The 16647-nt window shown below is 38.3% G+C and overlaps 1 protein-coding gene across 1 annotated transcript in view; it reads right to left on the reverse strand.

Moving 5' to 3' along the window:
• Window positions 1–16647, reverse strand: part of Fras1 (Fraser extracellular matrix complex subunit 1) — a 439675-nt gene that overhangs the window by 93190 nt on the left and 329838 nt on the right. The window contains exons 39-44 of the mRNA XM_047566389.1: window positions 10327–10475; window positions 9902–10064; window positions 8008–8143; window positions 3839–4029; window positions 2647–2800; window positions 1696–1959 (exon numbers count right to left, since the gene is read on the reverse strand). Coding sequence (XP_047422345.1) covers window positions 1696–1959; window positions 2647–2800; window positions 3839–4029; window positions 8008–8143; window positions 9902–10064; window positions 10327–10475 — 1057 coding nt within the window. The remainder of the gene's footprint in view (window positions 1–1695; window positions 1960–2646; window positions 2801–3838; window positions 4030–8007; window positions 8144–9901; window positions 10065–10326; window positions 10476–16647) is intronic.

The raw sequence follows: 16647 nt of genomic DNA on the forward strand, positions 1-16647 counted from the left end.
GAATGGAAAAGAGTAGGTCATTCTCCATCTTTTCCTTCAAATGGCATGTCAAGTGATTTCAGGAGAATGAAGGCTAAATTATCACACATTTTTGGAGGCCTCCGTACCAGGCACTTCCCCTTCTCAGTTTCCAGATGAGTAAAGTTTAATTACCCTGAATGAAATAGTCTCCTCAACTTAGATTTGAGCCCCTTTTCTCTTCTTATCCATTTTTACTTTCCCGAGACTCATTCTACCCAGTGGCCTATCAGTTAGTACCTAGATCTATGTAATAACTCCTGGTTCTGTGATACAAATAACTTTTGGACCTATGATGAAATCTGCTTGAGTTTAATGTAGTTACTTGTTTTGAGGATAACCGAATCAGGAAAAAAAAATAGCTTCACATAAACTCAGAAACATATCTGAGATGTCATCTCAGAGGGAATTGTCAAAAATCACTGTTTCTGAAGACAGAGGATAAACTGAGTCTCAGGAGCAGGGTGACCTGCTGCATGGGTGTCAGGACTGGGTACTCCCTGCTGGAAAACACCTCTTCTCAAGTTCTTGCCCTTTTGCTCTCCTGTCCAGCCATTTTCTCATGTTAAAAATAGTAAATCCCAGTAAAGTAGAGCCTGTCATTCATGTGTCATGATTCCTGGAGTTTGGAGTGGCAGTGTACCTGAACATGGGCCCTGAACATTCCTGCATGTTCTTACTGGATAATGCCTCCAATGCCCAGCCATGACCACTTTACTCGACCATCTATCAGCAAGTATCCTTGAGGGATGAGGTACTATCTTCCTTGGGACATAGGTCAGAATCTATTGCTAGGATATAGAAAGTTCTCCAAGGTAAGCTCCTCTCCTGGAATACACCACACTGCATGTGAAGGCGTTCATAAGGGCCATCTGCATTACCCCCATGGGACTTGAAAGGTAGAGGGATCCAGTGCAAACTTGCTGATATCCATGCTGCCTGCAGCACTGTGAGTAACAAAATACTTTGTTTCTGATGGAGGAATCTTGTGTCTTCTGTCAGTATCCATGAAACAGTAACAGACTAGCAATATTAATTTGTAAGTAGGGTAAAGGTAAATCCTAGACTTGATATTGGGACTTCTGGAAATGCTTAAACTTTTAAATACCATCATACTATGTTTTTCAACATAAACTACAGGTGAAACTAAGAATAGACAACAGAATCCTAGCATGATGGAGACATGCTAGGCGAAAAGCACACTCCCTCATTCCATAGCTCCCTACTGCAGAGTCCAAGACTAATAACAGTTGCAGGTCCTTCAGTGTTGCTAGCACATGGCAAAATTGTGAAAGTTAGATACTGGAAATCATATTGATTGATTCTCAGTTATTTGCAATAGGCTATTTTAATACATGATCCCTCCTCCCCCAAACTGTCCCTTCAAGACTTAAAATAATAATAATAATAAGTACCTTGAATATTTTGCTACATTTCTTTTGCCATTTCTTTCTATGGGGTTGACAGAACAGAAGTAATGCTACAGGTAACCTAGGCCTGGGAGTAGTTGGCTAAATTAAGATTTTGAGGACCCCGAAAATACTGTAAATTCTTTGCAAATTTTTCTCAAATTTACAGAGACTTCTGGTCCAAGGAATTTCACAGGCTCACATTTGTCATGCACAAAAAAAAAAAAAAGAGGAAGAAGCAAGGCCACCTCCTCTTCTTCTGTGGTACCTGCTGAGAGCTGTAGGCCTCGGTTCACAGCCAAGCGGGGGCTGTCACTTATGGGCAGTTCTATGTAGACCTCCATCCTCCCTGTGTCCACATGGAGGCCATCAGTGAGCGAGAACCGGAACTCATCCACTGCTATGCCAGAGCTACTGGGCATGTACCCAATCAGCTCCGCCAGGATATCCTGGTAGGTGAAGGAGGAACCCTGGGCTAAAACTGTCCCATTTGCTAGAGGCTCAGAAGCAGTAAGTCTCCGGAGTAGATGACCTAAGGAAGAAATTTTTTTAAAAAGACAAAGAAGCAATGATAGAATATATATGGCACTAAAACATTGTCCACTTATGCCAACCAGTATGAGCCAGAGAGAATACCAGGTACCTCAGAGACTCTTGGTGGCAACAAGTTGGCAGTTTACACTCAAGCATAGGCTGACCTCTGGCCTCACCTATAAAGACAAAGTCCTTCTTTTCATGGTTAAAAAAAAAATCTCTTAAAGAGACACAAATGGATGGTGCACTATAGCAGCTTAGGAATCATATCTCCCTCCTGAATTCAAACTCACTTCATTATCTTAACTTTATTTTTCCCTTCTGGAAATCTAGCATGCTAAGAAGTTACAGGAGGTGGCTCAAGATTATCTACCAATGCCTGCTCCGAAAGAGAAGATGCAAATGCTGAAAACTGTTCTGCTTGAAGTTACAGAAGAAAGCAAGAAAACAGCTGAAATTAAATGTCAGAAATACCAATTACCCAGGATTCAGGCTTTTTAAACAATCAGTGTCTACCCTGACTCCAAAGAATATTAGCTAGCTGTGAATCTGATTATACATTGATGCAAATAATGGACTATATATAGGAAAGGCAAATGAATAACCAAATGAAATCTATGTGTTTATTTTAATAACCCATCAGGCACCTCAATTAAGAAGCTTTCTACAGCAGTTTGTGTCCTACCGTGGTCAGGCTTTTTTGTCAATACAAAAATCAGCTCATTATCTGGGGTGTCCAGGTCTTGCAGGCTCAGAGAAGAATTGCTTATCACCACTCCGGAGCTCAGCTGTACTCCAAGGGGCTGCAAGGTCATCCTGGGAGGCTCATCGTTCTTCCTCTGATTAAAGCATAAAATATTCAGTCTCACAATAGACATTGGTTTAAGAAGAAAGAAAAAAGCACATTATTCAGAGAAAAGTATCATTATTGCAGAAACTTTCAGTATCAAAATAGCATTTGAGGTGTTACCATCTTTACCTCCTAATCAAAATGATTAGTTTGAAAAGAGAGACAAAAGAGAAAGCCACATAAACAACATGTCCCTTTGAAAAGAAACATTCTCCAAAAAAAATCTTGCAAGATATCTTCCATAGGTATAATAAGCATTTCTTCTAGACCAAAACCATAGACATATGTTTTGAGAAGCACAAGTATATTTGGGGGATCAAGAGATTTACTATTTGAGTTATCACTATTTGAACTCAGAACCATCTTTAAAAACTCTAAGCACATCACAGTAGCCATAGAAAGACACCATGTTTGAATGTGATTTTCTAATGCTGTCTTTCAACCCCTTTCCACTGCTGTCCCTTAAGATTCCTGACGGTACCTTCAGTTTATATTCCCAAGGCAGAAGGTATTCCATTCAGAGATTTATCTTTTTTTTTTTTTTTTTTCTCTCTCTCTCTCTCTCTTCCTGGGGTGATAGAGCAAGACTGTGGTTGCTCAAATGAAAACATGAATACAGGATCAAGGATTATATTTCTTTGATGTTTCAATGGAATGAATAAATGCATTAAAATATAAGAAAAGGCAAGTGTGCATGCAGAGCCACACACATATGCATGCCTATATTTCACAGAAAATTAAGCATATGTTGGTTTTCATCTAAAGTAGAACTGACAAGTCTTCTCTGACTTTCACAAACTGTTTTTACACAGAACGAATAAATTTTATCCTGAAATGGAAATTCAGATTTCCAACTCAGACCTTCCCCAAATGCCAACCTTAATTCCATAAGCTTGCCAAAGGTCAGGGTTATGTTTTAAAATTCAAAGTCAAATTCAGTCTTTGCTTTTGAGTCCATAAAAAGAAATCTAGTGGTAAGATACTGGGTGGCCAAGGGCTCAACTTTTCCAACTTCCAAAGTCATTACCTCAATGGTGATATTGATGCTGTGAATTTCCGAACGACTGACTCCATCACTCACATAAAAACTAAAAATGTCATGTGTTGGCTCGATGCTTTCATGAACACTCTGAAAGTAGTAAATGTAGTTTTCCAGGACATCTTGAATAGGGAATGATGCCTCTAGGTCACTGGTAGCTCCAGGGCCAAAACGATCACCTGTGTCAACATCAAGAGAGGACTTTTACCTTGATTTACTGATTGCTGCTTACTAGGCTCAACTAGAAAATGAGACATTCTTTTCAACACGAGATGAAAATATGCTTGAGGACAAAGCTAGGAGAGTGGGCAAACACAAGATCAGGAATTAGAAGACCTGGGATCAGATTCCAATTTCCCCAGCTATTTCTCATCTATAAATGGATACACCTGCCATGCTGACTTCACAGGTAATCAAATGAGATGACATATGCCAAAGCATTCAGAGCGTTTTTATTTTATACAGCACAGAATCAGTGATTGTTTTGTTAGGAATCTTTCATAAGTCTTGTGATATGTAACAATACAATAGCCAAGATTCTAGCCAGTTTTAAAACCTCTCTATCTGGCCTATCCTGCAAGAATAACACACTTTCCTCTACATAAAAAAAGTTAACTATATTTAACTTTTTTATTCAAGATATCTCTCCTCCAGAAGGTTTGACCTCTCAGTTTCTTAATGAAATGTCTGCCTGTCAGAGCCCAGCCTATGGGAAAGTATACCAGGACTACTGCGATGCTCAGGGACTATTCAGATTCCATGACATTCAGGTATAATTCAGGAAGTGATAGTTTTGGTGCCATTCAGAGCTCAGATGCTGCTATGGTTTGGATAATTATTTACCAAAGGCCCATGTGTTAACGACTTGGTTTCCAGACTGTGTGCTACTGGGGGGTGGCGGAGCCTTTAAGAGGTGGAGCCTAGGAGGTGGCCTCCCAGTCACTGAGGGAGTGTTTATGATTTTTTTTTTTTTTTTTCAGGGCTGGGGATTGAACCCAGCATCTTGTGCATGTGAGGCAAGCATTCTACCAATTATATTCCCAGCCCTGGGGGAGTGTTCTTGAAGGGGTTATTGGAATCCCAGCCCCATCCTCTCTCTCTTTTGCCTCCCAGCCATGGGGTGAGCAATTTTGCTCCAACACATGCTCCCTGCCATGATGCAATGCTTCACCACAGACCCCAAAACAAAGGGACTGAGTGACCATGAATCAAAATAAACCTTGTCTTTCTTGATTTATCTCAGGTGTTTTTACAGTAATGGAACGCTGACTGAACCAGATGGTATTCAGGTGCTGAGATGCCCAGTTACCATTCAGATCTCCACAAAAAGTGCTAGCTCCAGTTTCCTCTTCTTAGCCCACCCCAAACACTGTAAAAGGCCAATGGAAAGAATAAGCAATGTCTAAATGATGGATATCTTGTCTTCTACTTGACCATAATCTGAGCCCTTCTAATTGATTGATTTTAAATTGTTACCACAATTTTCTTCTGGAGAAAGAAGAAAAAAGAAACCCTTGTGACTTCAAATATTTCCTGTATATATATCAATAAAGAAAAGTGTAGTTGGCAGATGTGAAAGCAGCAAAGCTTTCCCTTCCCTTCTCCATGATCCATTGCAAATATCAGATCATAAATTAAAAGGCCATTAACTTTCTGAATTATAGACAGTGCCATATTCATTGGCATCTGGACAGAAAGACTAGAATAAAAAGATTTTTTTTTTCTTTTTCTATGATTTGAAAGAACTTGAGATATATTTTTCCCTTCAATATGTGAATTTTCTTTACCCTTCCAACTGATTCTTCTGTACATCAGAAAAACAAAGAGATCTAAGCAACCAGTGACCCAATAATCACTAGGGCATACAATTTAGGGTTTCTAGAGAGAAATGCTAAAATAACTTCCAATTTTTACATTCACTTTCCATTGATCAGTATAAATAGGGAAAATAGGCTTCTTTATTTGGGTCAAAAATAGCCTAAATAAAGCAAATGATGCTCCATAAATAAACCCACATCTAATAATACCTTCTTTTAAATCAATGAAGAACTAACTATGCAACAAGTGAATAGGTTGCCGAAGTTTTAAGCACAAATTACTACACTTTTTAAAACTGCGTTTTCTATTTTTTTTGACATAAATCATTCTTAAAAATGTGCTTCCCTGCTTTCTTAAACAGAATCTACTATGTGCAAATTAAATAGTTCTTGATGCATTCAGGCTATCATTACGGAAACCAACTACTGCAGAGGTATTGAGGTGGGTCCTGTCCTGTTTGTGCCAGTGCTAAGTGAATTTAGCTTCCATACCATAAGATTTCATACCTAACACTACAATCTCTTTCCTTGTTAGTAAGAAGTAAAAGCTGCTTCTTTGAACAGTTTTTACAAAGATGTTCTTCTGGGCAGCTGGGTTCTGAATTTAGGTAGCGAGTTCCATATATATGCAAAACTCAGTTCTAAACAGAGGCAAAAGGGCCACCCCAAAAAGTAGAGGGCAGGGTCCTTAGCTGATGTAACCTGGGATGATGATTTTGCTCCCCTGAATGCCTTTTCCTTGATTTCTGGTTTATACCCATGTTACTGCAGACAAGTGATTCTTCTCTAAGTGTGTTCCCTGGGCCAGTAGCTATGAGGTCACCAGTTAGCCAGAAAAAATGCAAATTCACAGGCTACACCAACCTCTTACAACAGGACCTTGGAGGGTGTTGACCAGAAAACTGTTTTCACAAGTCCTTCAGGTGATTAAGGTTTGATTAAGGTAGCCACTTTCTAAAGAGGCTAAGTCTTGCTAGAATTTTGACTTCTGGACCAGTGAGCTACTTACTCCCCTAGATAGCATGCTTATGCTCCTCATGTGTTCCAGATAAATGTAAAAAGGCTTAATAAGAAAGAAACCACATGATGGTGGGGGCCAACATCCTTTCATAATTTCCCGCCATGTGCATGCTCTTTCCCATGCATGAAATGCCATTTTCTTTGTTCCTGTGGTGACTCCTGTGAACCCTTCAAGTTCCAGCTCAAATACCACTTCCTCAGGCTTTACCAGCTTCCGAGCAACTCCTTTGTTCTTTGTATTCTCTTAGAGTTTTGCTCCTTTCCCTACATTGGCATTTGTCATTTATCATAATTGATCAATCTTCATATCTGTCTACTTCTCAAAGCAGAGTTTATGTTATGCAGCTGTTCACCCATCGTATCTAACACAAACATTTGTTGAAACAAACCTAATTCAGTGATAAGCAAATCTGAGTACACACACTGAAAGGCAAGATAAGGAAGAGTTCCAAGTCTTTGGATAGGAAAACATAACCAGTTTAAATGAGTTTCCAGTCTCCAGGCTCAAATCCCAGGCACCATGCTGACCACAGACACCTGCAGTCAGTGGTTTCTCTGTGGGAGCTACTAGCTGCACATCAATTAGAGCCAAGCACTGGTGCTCAGGAATCTCATTGGTGAGGTAGCCACATAGCAACCTGCCATGAGCTGTCTCAACTGCCAGTCATGGTAGATCTCAGGGGACTTGAGGACCGTACATGTCTTTTCGCCTGTCCTTCTCTGTGACTAACACCAGTGAGTCCAGGGCAGATGGTGGAGGGGGAGGGAAGTTGAAGAGGGTCACAGATAGACAGCATGCATTTTAATTCATGTCATAGCCATAGGAGGAGATGATACAAACACTATGGTTCAGCTAAACTGCAGCTGCTTCTCAATAAAAGGACAGAAATTTTTATGTCCTTGACACTCAGTTCTAAATGTTATCCAGAAGCCCCTCTGCCCTCATTGGTAGTAGCATTCCAAACTCCTTCACCTGACCTATATTATTCATAGCATTATTCACCTTCTGACATCTTACTCAATTTTCTCATTTATTATTATTTTTTCTCCTTCCACCAGGATCTGAAGCACTTTGAAGGTAGGGGTTTTGTTTTGCTTTGTTTATTGGTGTTTCCCTGATGCTTTAAAATGTATGGTCCACAGAAAATGCTTAGTAAGTTTTCGCTGAATGAATGAAACCTTCTGTTGTTTCATCTCCTTGAAATGTTTCCATTTCTCTTTAGTTCTCCATCACCAGATTTAACTGGAATACAAGTTCTCCCTCCACTCGCCTTTCTTTCCAGATCTCAAACAATTCTACAGCAAAGCTACTACTATTACCTGTTCCTCTGTTTTCAATGCAGCCATATTTGGGCAGCGCACTTAGCTTAATGATGGCATCTCCCTGGAGGCTCTCATGATCATCCGTTGCAAAGAAATGGTGAAAAGAGAGTGGGGCTCTCCCTCCCTCATCAACCTAAGGAAGAAAGAATGCAGAGTCCTTGGGCAGTTGTACATAACGGCAATAAAAAAGAACTGAATTGAAAAGTGCTGCCTGGGGTGACCTTCCAGCACCAATTCCACTTCTGAGAGGAGGCAGATCCTCTACAGACGAGATGAGGAATGAGCATGCTGCTGAAGCCAGGCAATCTTTCAGCACCTCTCAAAGATACACTCAGACACGATGACTTCCGCATCTCCCTTCAAAGTTGCACTTCATTCAATGATGGATCTGGTTATAAAGCAGCTCTGGCCCATTCCAATCACCCTCCTCAGCGCGGTTGCACAACAGAATGGCTGCCTTCTTACAGCATCAACATTCAAAAGTCCACACCAAGAGAATGATAGATCCAGTCCTCCCTCCAGCTCTGTGAGGGTGACTGTCCTATAGGTGTTACCATCCAGAATAAAAGTCCCATTTATTTCCTTACATTGTATATTTATAGGTGTGTGGGAAGAAAGGGTTCACCATATATGAAAGCTAATGCTTATCTTAATGTCGAGAAAGAAAATAAATCAGTATAAGTATAAGCCGTTGCTCAAACTACCTTTTTCCTTTAGGGCTCTGTTTTATATGCTAACTCTGCAACATAAGCCTGGTACTTTTTGCTGACCTGCTAGAAACAGTTAAGCCATTCCACTTTGAACAACTCTTGGCTAACTGTAGGAAGACCTATAAATTACAAAATGGGACTCTAGGAGTAGGGAGGGTCTAAGTGGTTTCCCCAAGGTGTGGAGATGGAAAAATGGGAAGACTATCAAAACCATTTAGAAACAATTCAGCATCCTGTGAATTTTCAGTTGCTTGACAAAACCAGAAAAACTCCCGAGCTTTTAACATTGTGCCATGTACATAAAGTGGGAAGAGGAAAACAAATTTACTTTTATAAAATCCCTACCATGCACCAGGTCTGTGTTAAGGGTAATCCATACTATCTTACTAATTATCAGAGAAATCCTTTATGTGTAGGAATGGTAATATTTTTGTGTATGTGTACATGGTACTGGGGACTGAATCCAGGGGTGCTCTACTATTGAGCTACACTCACAGCCTTTTTAATTTTTATTTTGAGTCAAGGTCTCACTAAGTTGACAGGCTGACCTCAAACTGTGATCTTCCTGCCTCAGCCTCCCAAATTTTGGAATCATAGGTGTGCACCATGGTGCCCAGCCAGAATAGTAATATTTTAAAGATGAAGAAACTGAGGCTAAGAAAGATTAAGTACTAGGTCAAAGGTCACTTTGCTAGTAAGTAACAGAGTTAGCACTTGAATTCACATTTGGATAATGTCACTGATGAAGGCTCATTATATTGCTCCTCTTTCCCCAAGGATCTGTTAATATTGTTTACAGTGATAAATATCAGCTGGATCTAAAGAGTGACTTGGGGGTACTGCTGGTGTTTTAGTTGCTGCCAATGTTAGATTGAGAATTCCTCAAAGATACATTCTACTTCTCCTTTACTCCCAATTACAACAATATTGAGCATAGTATCTAGCACATAAATATTTGTTGACTGACTCATGTGGATAGAATGATTTGAACTTTTAGACATAACTATTTTCATACTTTTCGAAAAACTTGGGATTGAAAACCATGCATTTCCTGACATCACCGCCTAGATATTTTGGGGGAAGAAGGCGGCAACCAACTCAGGCAGAAGTCCTCTATTTATATCACCCAGGACTCCAGCTCCCTACAGCACTCACTGCTCATTGATCTGAGAGTTTTTTACCGTGATGAGGTCGGCAAAAGCAATGACCGGAGGTGGATTCTGGGTAGGAGTGATCGTGACGGTAAATATCTGATTGTCCAGACGGTTGTGGTCCATGTCAGAGACGGAGAAATGGAAGCTATCGGTAACTAAATGACCATCTGTCTCAAATACAGCCGAGTATCTAGAAAGGCCAAAAGAAGACTCAGAAGAATGAGGCATACCGACAAGCTGGGGAAGTTGAATTTTGTGTTGTTTAAAGGAATTAGAGAGAGTAGTTTGAATATTTTAATACAATTAATAAATACTCTTCTTTTTTCCCTACAGTGCTGTGGATCAAACCTAGTACCTACCAATGTTAGGCAAGAGCTCTACCACTGAGTGACATCCCCAGCCCAGTTTAATACAATTTAAAAAAATACAAATAATATGAAGTGGTTAAGTACCTAATGTTCTTGTTGTTGATGTCCTCCATGGTGAAATTGGAAGCCTCTGAGAGTTCCTCCACCTCAGATCCTGAGGTCCTTAAGAGAGCACCATACATGGGCAGAGAACTTAACTGAATCCAGATCTCTGAGTCGGGGGAAGAATCATCCTAATCAGGCAAATAGGAGTCAGGACATGAAGGCACGATTGCAGGAACCAATACTTCAGCAGTTAGAGATCTGCAGGCACTTCCTTTTCTGCTAATGGCAAAAGTATCTTTCCCTTTGTCACAAAACAACACCATTTCCAACCTTAGTATTTACTTCTCCTAAACCACCTCTCTGATAATGTCTTCTTCCAAGAGTATCTCAAAATAATAGCAGAGAAATGCACTTTAGGTACAGACCCATGAGGGCCACACAAGGCTTTGTTTTGATTACAAGCATGTAGGGAAGAACAAAACATGATCAGCTATAAGTCCTCTACCTGTAAACACAGGTGTAGGCTGCTTCGAGCATTTCTAAGGACAATTTGTATTTAGAAACATTTAGAAAATTCCATTATTATTATTATTTTTTTTAAACTTCTTTCATTTTGGTCCTGGAGAGTGAAGGTGGGGTGCTTTATTACATCCCTAAGCTCTTCTAATTTTTTATTTTAAGATAGGTTCTCAGTAAGTTGCTCAGGCCTTGCCAAATTGCAGAGGTGGGCCTCAAACTTGGAATCCTCCTACCTCAGCCTCCTGAGTTGCTATAATTACAGATGTGCATCCCCATAGAGTAAAATTTGATAAAATTCTGTAGTACAGAAAGAACAGAAATTCTTTAGCTTAGTTAATGACTCATTTTAATATTCAACATGGTAAGATTTTGGATTAAGAAAAGCATTGAAGTCTTGTAGATTTCATTCTGTTAGAAGTGAATCTCTGGGTGCTCACCACTAAAGTGGTACATTGTTTATTGAGAAATAAAACTGGCTTTCTGTGTTTCTACATGCACAATAACCTAATATCTTTTTTATTTATTATTTTTAGATAAGGTATATTTTGACATATTATCCACACATGGAGTGTAACTTATTCTAACTAGGATTCCATTTTTGTGGTTGTACATGATATGGAATTTCACTGGTTATGTGTTCATAAATGAACAAAGGAAAGTTATGTCCAATTCATTCTACTGTCTTTCCTATTCCCATTCCCATCCCCTTCCCTTCATTCCCCTTTGTCTAATCCACTGAACTTCTATTTTCCACCTCCCCTTATTGTGGGTTAGCATCCACACATCAGAGAGAATATTTGGACTTTGGTTTTTTGGGACTGGCTTATTTCACTTTGCATGATATTCTCCAGTTCCATCCATTTACCAGCAAATGCCATAATTTCATTCTTCTTTAAGGCTGAGTAATACTACATTGTGTATATATACCACATTTTCTGTATCCATTCATCTGTTGAAGGACACCTAGATTGGTTCCACAGCTTTACTATTGTGAATTGAGCTGCTATGAACATTGATGTGGCTGTGTCACTGTAGTGTGCTGATTTTAAGTCCTTTGGGTACATACCAAGGAGTGGGATAACTGGGTCAAATGGTGGTTCCATTCTAAGTTTAATAACCAAATATCTTAATGGGCAGCTTCCTCTTTCTTTAAGAATATTTTTGGAAGTATCTAGGTGACAGTCAACATTTTTGAAAGTTTCCCTGGGTCATTTGTCTTTTAAAGCAGTTGAATGTGAAAATGGGGGAACTTTACACTTTATCAGGGAAATAATAAAAAACAAACACTGCATGGTCAGTTTTACTTTCAAATGCAAATTTTCACATCTATGTTGCCCAGCTAGGTGGGAGATGGGATCAGGACTGTGAGCGCAGACACCTGGTGATCCAGAGACAGGGTATTTGAGTCCAGGCTCATTTCTATCTCTAAGGGCCTTTTTAAGTTAGCAGTTCAGAGCCTCAATGCGAGATCACAGATTTTCCTTATCCACTGACACTAGCAAGAAAGGAAACTAAAATTTATCAAAGCTGCACAACTTCAGAAAATTTCCCCTAAATTTATACTCTTTCAAAGTGTCTTTATTTCCCCACACGAGTTACCAAATAGAATATGTTGGTTTTCAAAGGAATACTTCCTAATATTATTCATTCATTCTGAGAGAGAATTTTTAAAAGCCAGCTGAGTTTTAAGTTATTGTCTTCTGAGATGGTGATGAACTACAATAAGGGCAGAGCTCCTCACTCTTGATTAGAATGAATAGCTTCTAAATCCCACTTTGGCAAATTGGCAAAGAAATGCTTATTTCATATCAGGCAATCTTATTATGTTTCAATTCTCAAATGACTGCTGGATTTAAAAGAGTTAGAAATCTGCTAGACTTTTTTTTTTTTTCTTCTTTTTTGGTCATAATACAAAGAAAATCGCTGTTTTAGGATATCCAAGATATTATGGGTGTTGGGTGCACCAATATGCTTAACAATATAGATCTTGTTCTTGAAGACCTTCCTCTCCCTTCAGAATTAACTTGTGTTCTCATTTTCTTTTTATTATTTACACATCCATGAACCCACCATTCAACATGAGGATTAGAACTTGATCACATTTGCTTATGTGCTCTTTCTTTATCCTGTCCTGGGACCTTCCATCACCCCGAAACTTGTTTCTCATTTCCTTGAATTTCTTAATATAGTTTAATACATGACTATAAAATGTATTTTTAGTTTTTTTAACTTGTAAAAATAGAGTTGGATTCAAGTCTGATGGGTTCTCAGTAGTAGATTGCTAAGATCCATTCATACTGCTGAGGCTCACTAGTATTCATCAAGGAAGTATATCATAAGTTATGCTGTCCTGTGGATGGGCATTTGGCTTGTTTCAATAGTTTTGCTATTGCAAATGGTATCACTATGAACATTTCTGCACAGATCCTTTGGTGTATATGTGAAAGTTTCTCTTGTGTAAGAATCCAGGAGTTGAAAGGTTAAGGCAAATGATTATTCATTCACTAAGACAATGCCAAATTCTGGTTGTTCCAGGTTATATTCCCACTAGTAAGAAACCTCTTCATATCCAATTCCTCTCCAATACTTGATATAAAATGGTATGGTTTTAACGTGCTTTTCCTGATCACTAATAGAAATGAATATTTCTTCACATGTGTGTATTGACCATATAATTTTTGTGTCTGTGAAATTCCTATTCATGTCTCTTTCTCATTTTTTGTTGGGCTCTGTTTCTTTTTGATCTGTAAGAGTTCTTTGTTTATTCTTTATTATTTTTGGTTGTATGTATTGCAGACATCTTTTCCCAATTTGTTACTTTCCTGTTTTCTGCCTTTATGGCATGTTTCAGTGAATATAAATTTAATTCTAATATAATTGTATTTATCAAACTTTCTTGAGTTAGCAGTTTTTGTTTCTACTCTGAGAGATTATTTCCCTTCCTCATATCATAAAAAGATGTACCTATATCCCAAAAGAACTGTAAAAAGTTTACTTATAACATTTAAGTATTTGATCTATCTGAAGTTAATATCTATATAGGTGCAAATTCCTCTGTTGCCATCTGAATAATGATTTTGTGTAGCTCCATGTGACATGTGGTTCTTCAGTTTCCACTGATCTGGCTTACTATTTCTGTTTTATATTAGAATTCCACATGTGGGTCTGCTTATTGACTTTCTAATATGCTTCTGTGCTCTGCTGCTTTAAAGAATAGGTTTATAATAAATCTTGGTATATGGTAGGACAAGTTATTCTGCTCTCCTCACATTCTTTATCAAAATTCTGACCCTTTGTTCTTTCTTATATATTTCAAAATCACTTTATCCTTTGGGTTTCTGATTGGAAATGAAATGAATTGAGAGATCCCTTTGTGGAAAAATTGGTATCTTTTTTAGATTAAATGTTCCTATTCATGAACATGGCATATCTCTTCATTTATTTAGTGCTTTTAAAATATCTTTCAATTAAGTGCTATGCTTTTCCTTGTACAAGTACTACTTAGTTTTGTAAGATTTAATCTGAGGAACATGACTTTTTAATGCTATTTCAAGTGGTTTCATCTTTTTAGTTACATTTACTGGCTTTTTTTTTTTTTTTTTTTTTTGCTTATATATAGCAATGCTATTGCTGTTCATTGATCTCGTATCTGGTCTCTTGGTAAATTTTCCTTTTATTTTTAATACTTTCTGAAGAGATTCTTCTAGGTTTTCCATATAGCCAGTCACAGCACCAACCTTCTCTAGAAGTTATACACTTTTTGTTAACATTTATTCCTAGATACTAAACTATTATAAATGGTTTAATATATTAAATTATTTTATTTTTGGCTGGTACATAGAAATACTATTAGCTTTTCAAGATTAATCTTACATTTCTTACACTACAGACAAGAAAACTGAGGTATAGGGTGTTTAAACAACTTGCCAAGGGTCACTGCCTTAGTAAGTGGGAACTTAAATTAAAACCCATCAACCTTGACTCCAGAACTCATGCCATCCCTCCCCTATGTGTCTACTTGTGGTACCCAGCGAATTCTGTCTATTAAGTAACCATTAAACACATCACAGAGAATCCCATTTTTGCCTCTTCTCTGACATCATATCACTCTCTTGCAGTTGCTGATACTCTAATAAAGAACAGTCTCACTTGCTCTTCTGCCCTATTCATGACTAGACAAGCATTTCAGATGGTTTCTCAAAACCTTCTGGATGTTCCCTGAAAGCTTACTAACTAACATTTCTGGATTTTTTTTTTTTCTATACACTAAGTACAAACTTCTACAGCCCTCAGAGAAAGTTCATATATAACCTAGCTAAGTCTTTAAGAATGTATGCTATGCCTTCAGCAGGCTAGAATAGATCTTTTAGAGTGTTTCTGCTCTGTTGGGTAAATTCAAATTCAATCAATTTTTGAAAATATGTGTTCAGTTGCCAATGGGCTTGCATTTTGATATGCAGCTAATAATATGTAGCTAATGGGCAGGAACTGTTCCTAAAGTCCTATTTTTGTCTGTCAAACATTTTTCAAGCCTTTATGATCTATTGATTAAATCCAAATTCATGCATTTTTATGAATTTATGAGTTTCACAGGATTCAAAAGACCATAACCAATGATAAAAATCACCTGTCAATTAAAAAAAAAAAAAAAGCCATTCTGAAACTCGGGTAGACCCACAAGAAGAATCAGGATAGAATGCAGTTTCTCATCATTTAGAAAAAGACAATTTAAGGGGAAAAAATCTGCAAAACCAATTGTTCCCAGGTTGACGCTTTATATAACATGCTGTAATTCAGGACTATTTTTTTTTGGGTACTAGAGATTGACCTAAGGGGTACTCCACTAACAGAACTATATTTCCAGTCTTTTATCTCTCTCTCTTTTTTTTTTTTTTTCTTTTCAGTTTTTATTTTGAGACAGGATCTTACTGAGTTGCCAAGGCTGGCCTCAGACTTACAATTCTGCCTCAGCCTCCCTATTCACTGGGATTATAGGCATGTGCCATAGCACCTGGACAGGACTAAATTTTTATGGTGAGATTCTTCAGCCCAGAAAAAGGTTAATTAAAACTAGTAAGTGTTTAAAATGAGGGAAAAAAGGCAGGCCATTAATTGGAATTTTAAGATTATTAAAGGAAAAATTAAATACTAACAATGATTACCAGATAATTATCCTTGCTTTCAAGGCATTATAAAAACTATTCAGGTTTACACAGAGTACCTTTCTGTTTACAAAATACGTAACTGCAATATAAAATTAATTATCCTTATAGTCTGTAGCCCTAGAAATAGAATCAAAGAAATAAGATCAGTTTAATTAACTCACCGAGTTAGGGGCAGACAGGGGAACGGCCCCCAAGTCCTTGATTTCCCCTGGTCCCCTTACTACACTACTCTTGGGGCAGGAGATGGAGGAGAATGAGTGATGTGGCCCTAGGGAATCTGCAGAGACACTAGCAAAATGTCGCCTCTTGTTCTGTCTAGAATGGACTCAAAACAGAAGCTGGTGAAAAGCGAGTTTTCTCTCAGGAGCCAGGAAGCACCATTCCCAATCAGTCACTGACCAGGAAAATTCTTCTAAGGTGCTCTTTTCTCAAAATTTCCATTGGAAATATTTAAACAATGGCAGCTGGGTTTTCCTGTTGACAGTCACCCAGTCCTCCACACACCCATTGCTCTTTCATCAAAATTTTACCCATTCACTTAACTGCTCCTGAGACATTAGAAGTCAGGATACACAATCTGATTCCTCCTAAGAGTAGAACTTAGGGAAGTTGAGAAAAAACATTCTTCACATGGCCATATACTAGCTGCCTCAAATATTCAGCCATTGGGAGACTT

Source organism: Sciurus carolinensis, chromosome 10 (genome assembly GCF_902686445.1).
Source record: "Sciurus carolinensis chromosome 10, mSciCar1.2, whole genome shotgun sequence".
Lineage (NCBI taxonomy): Eukaryota > Metazoa > Chordata > Mammalia > Rodentia > Sciuridae > Sciurus > Sciurus carolinensis.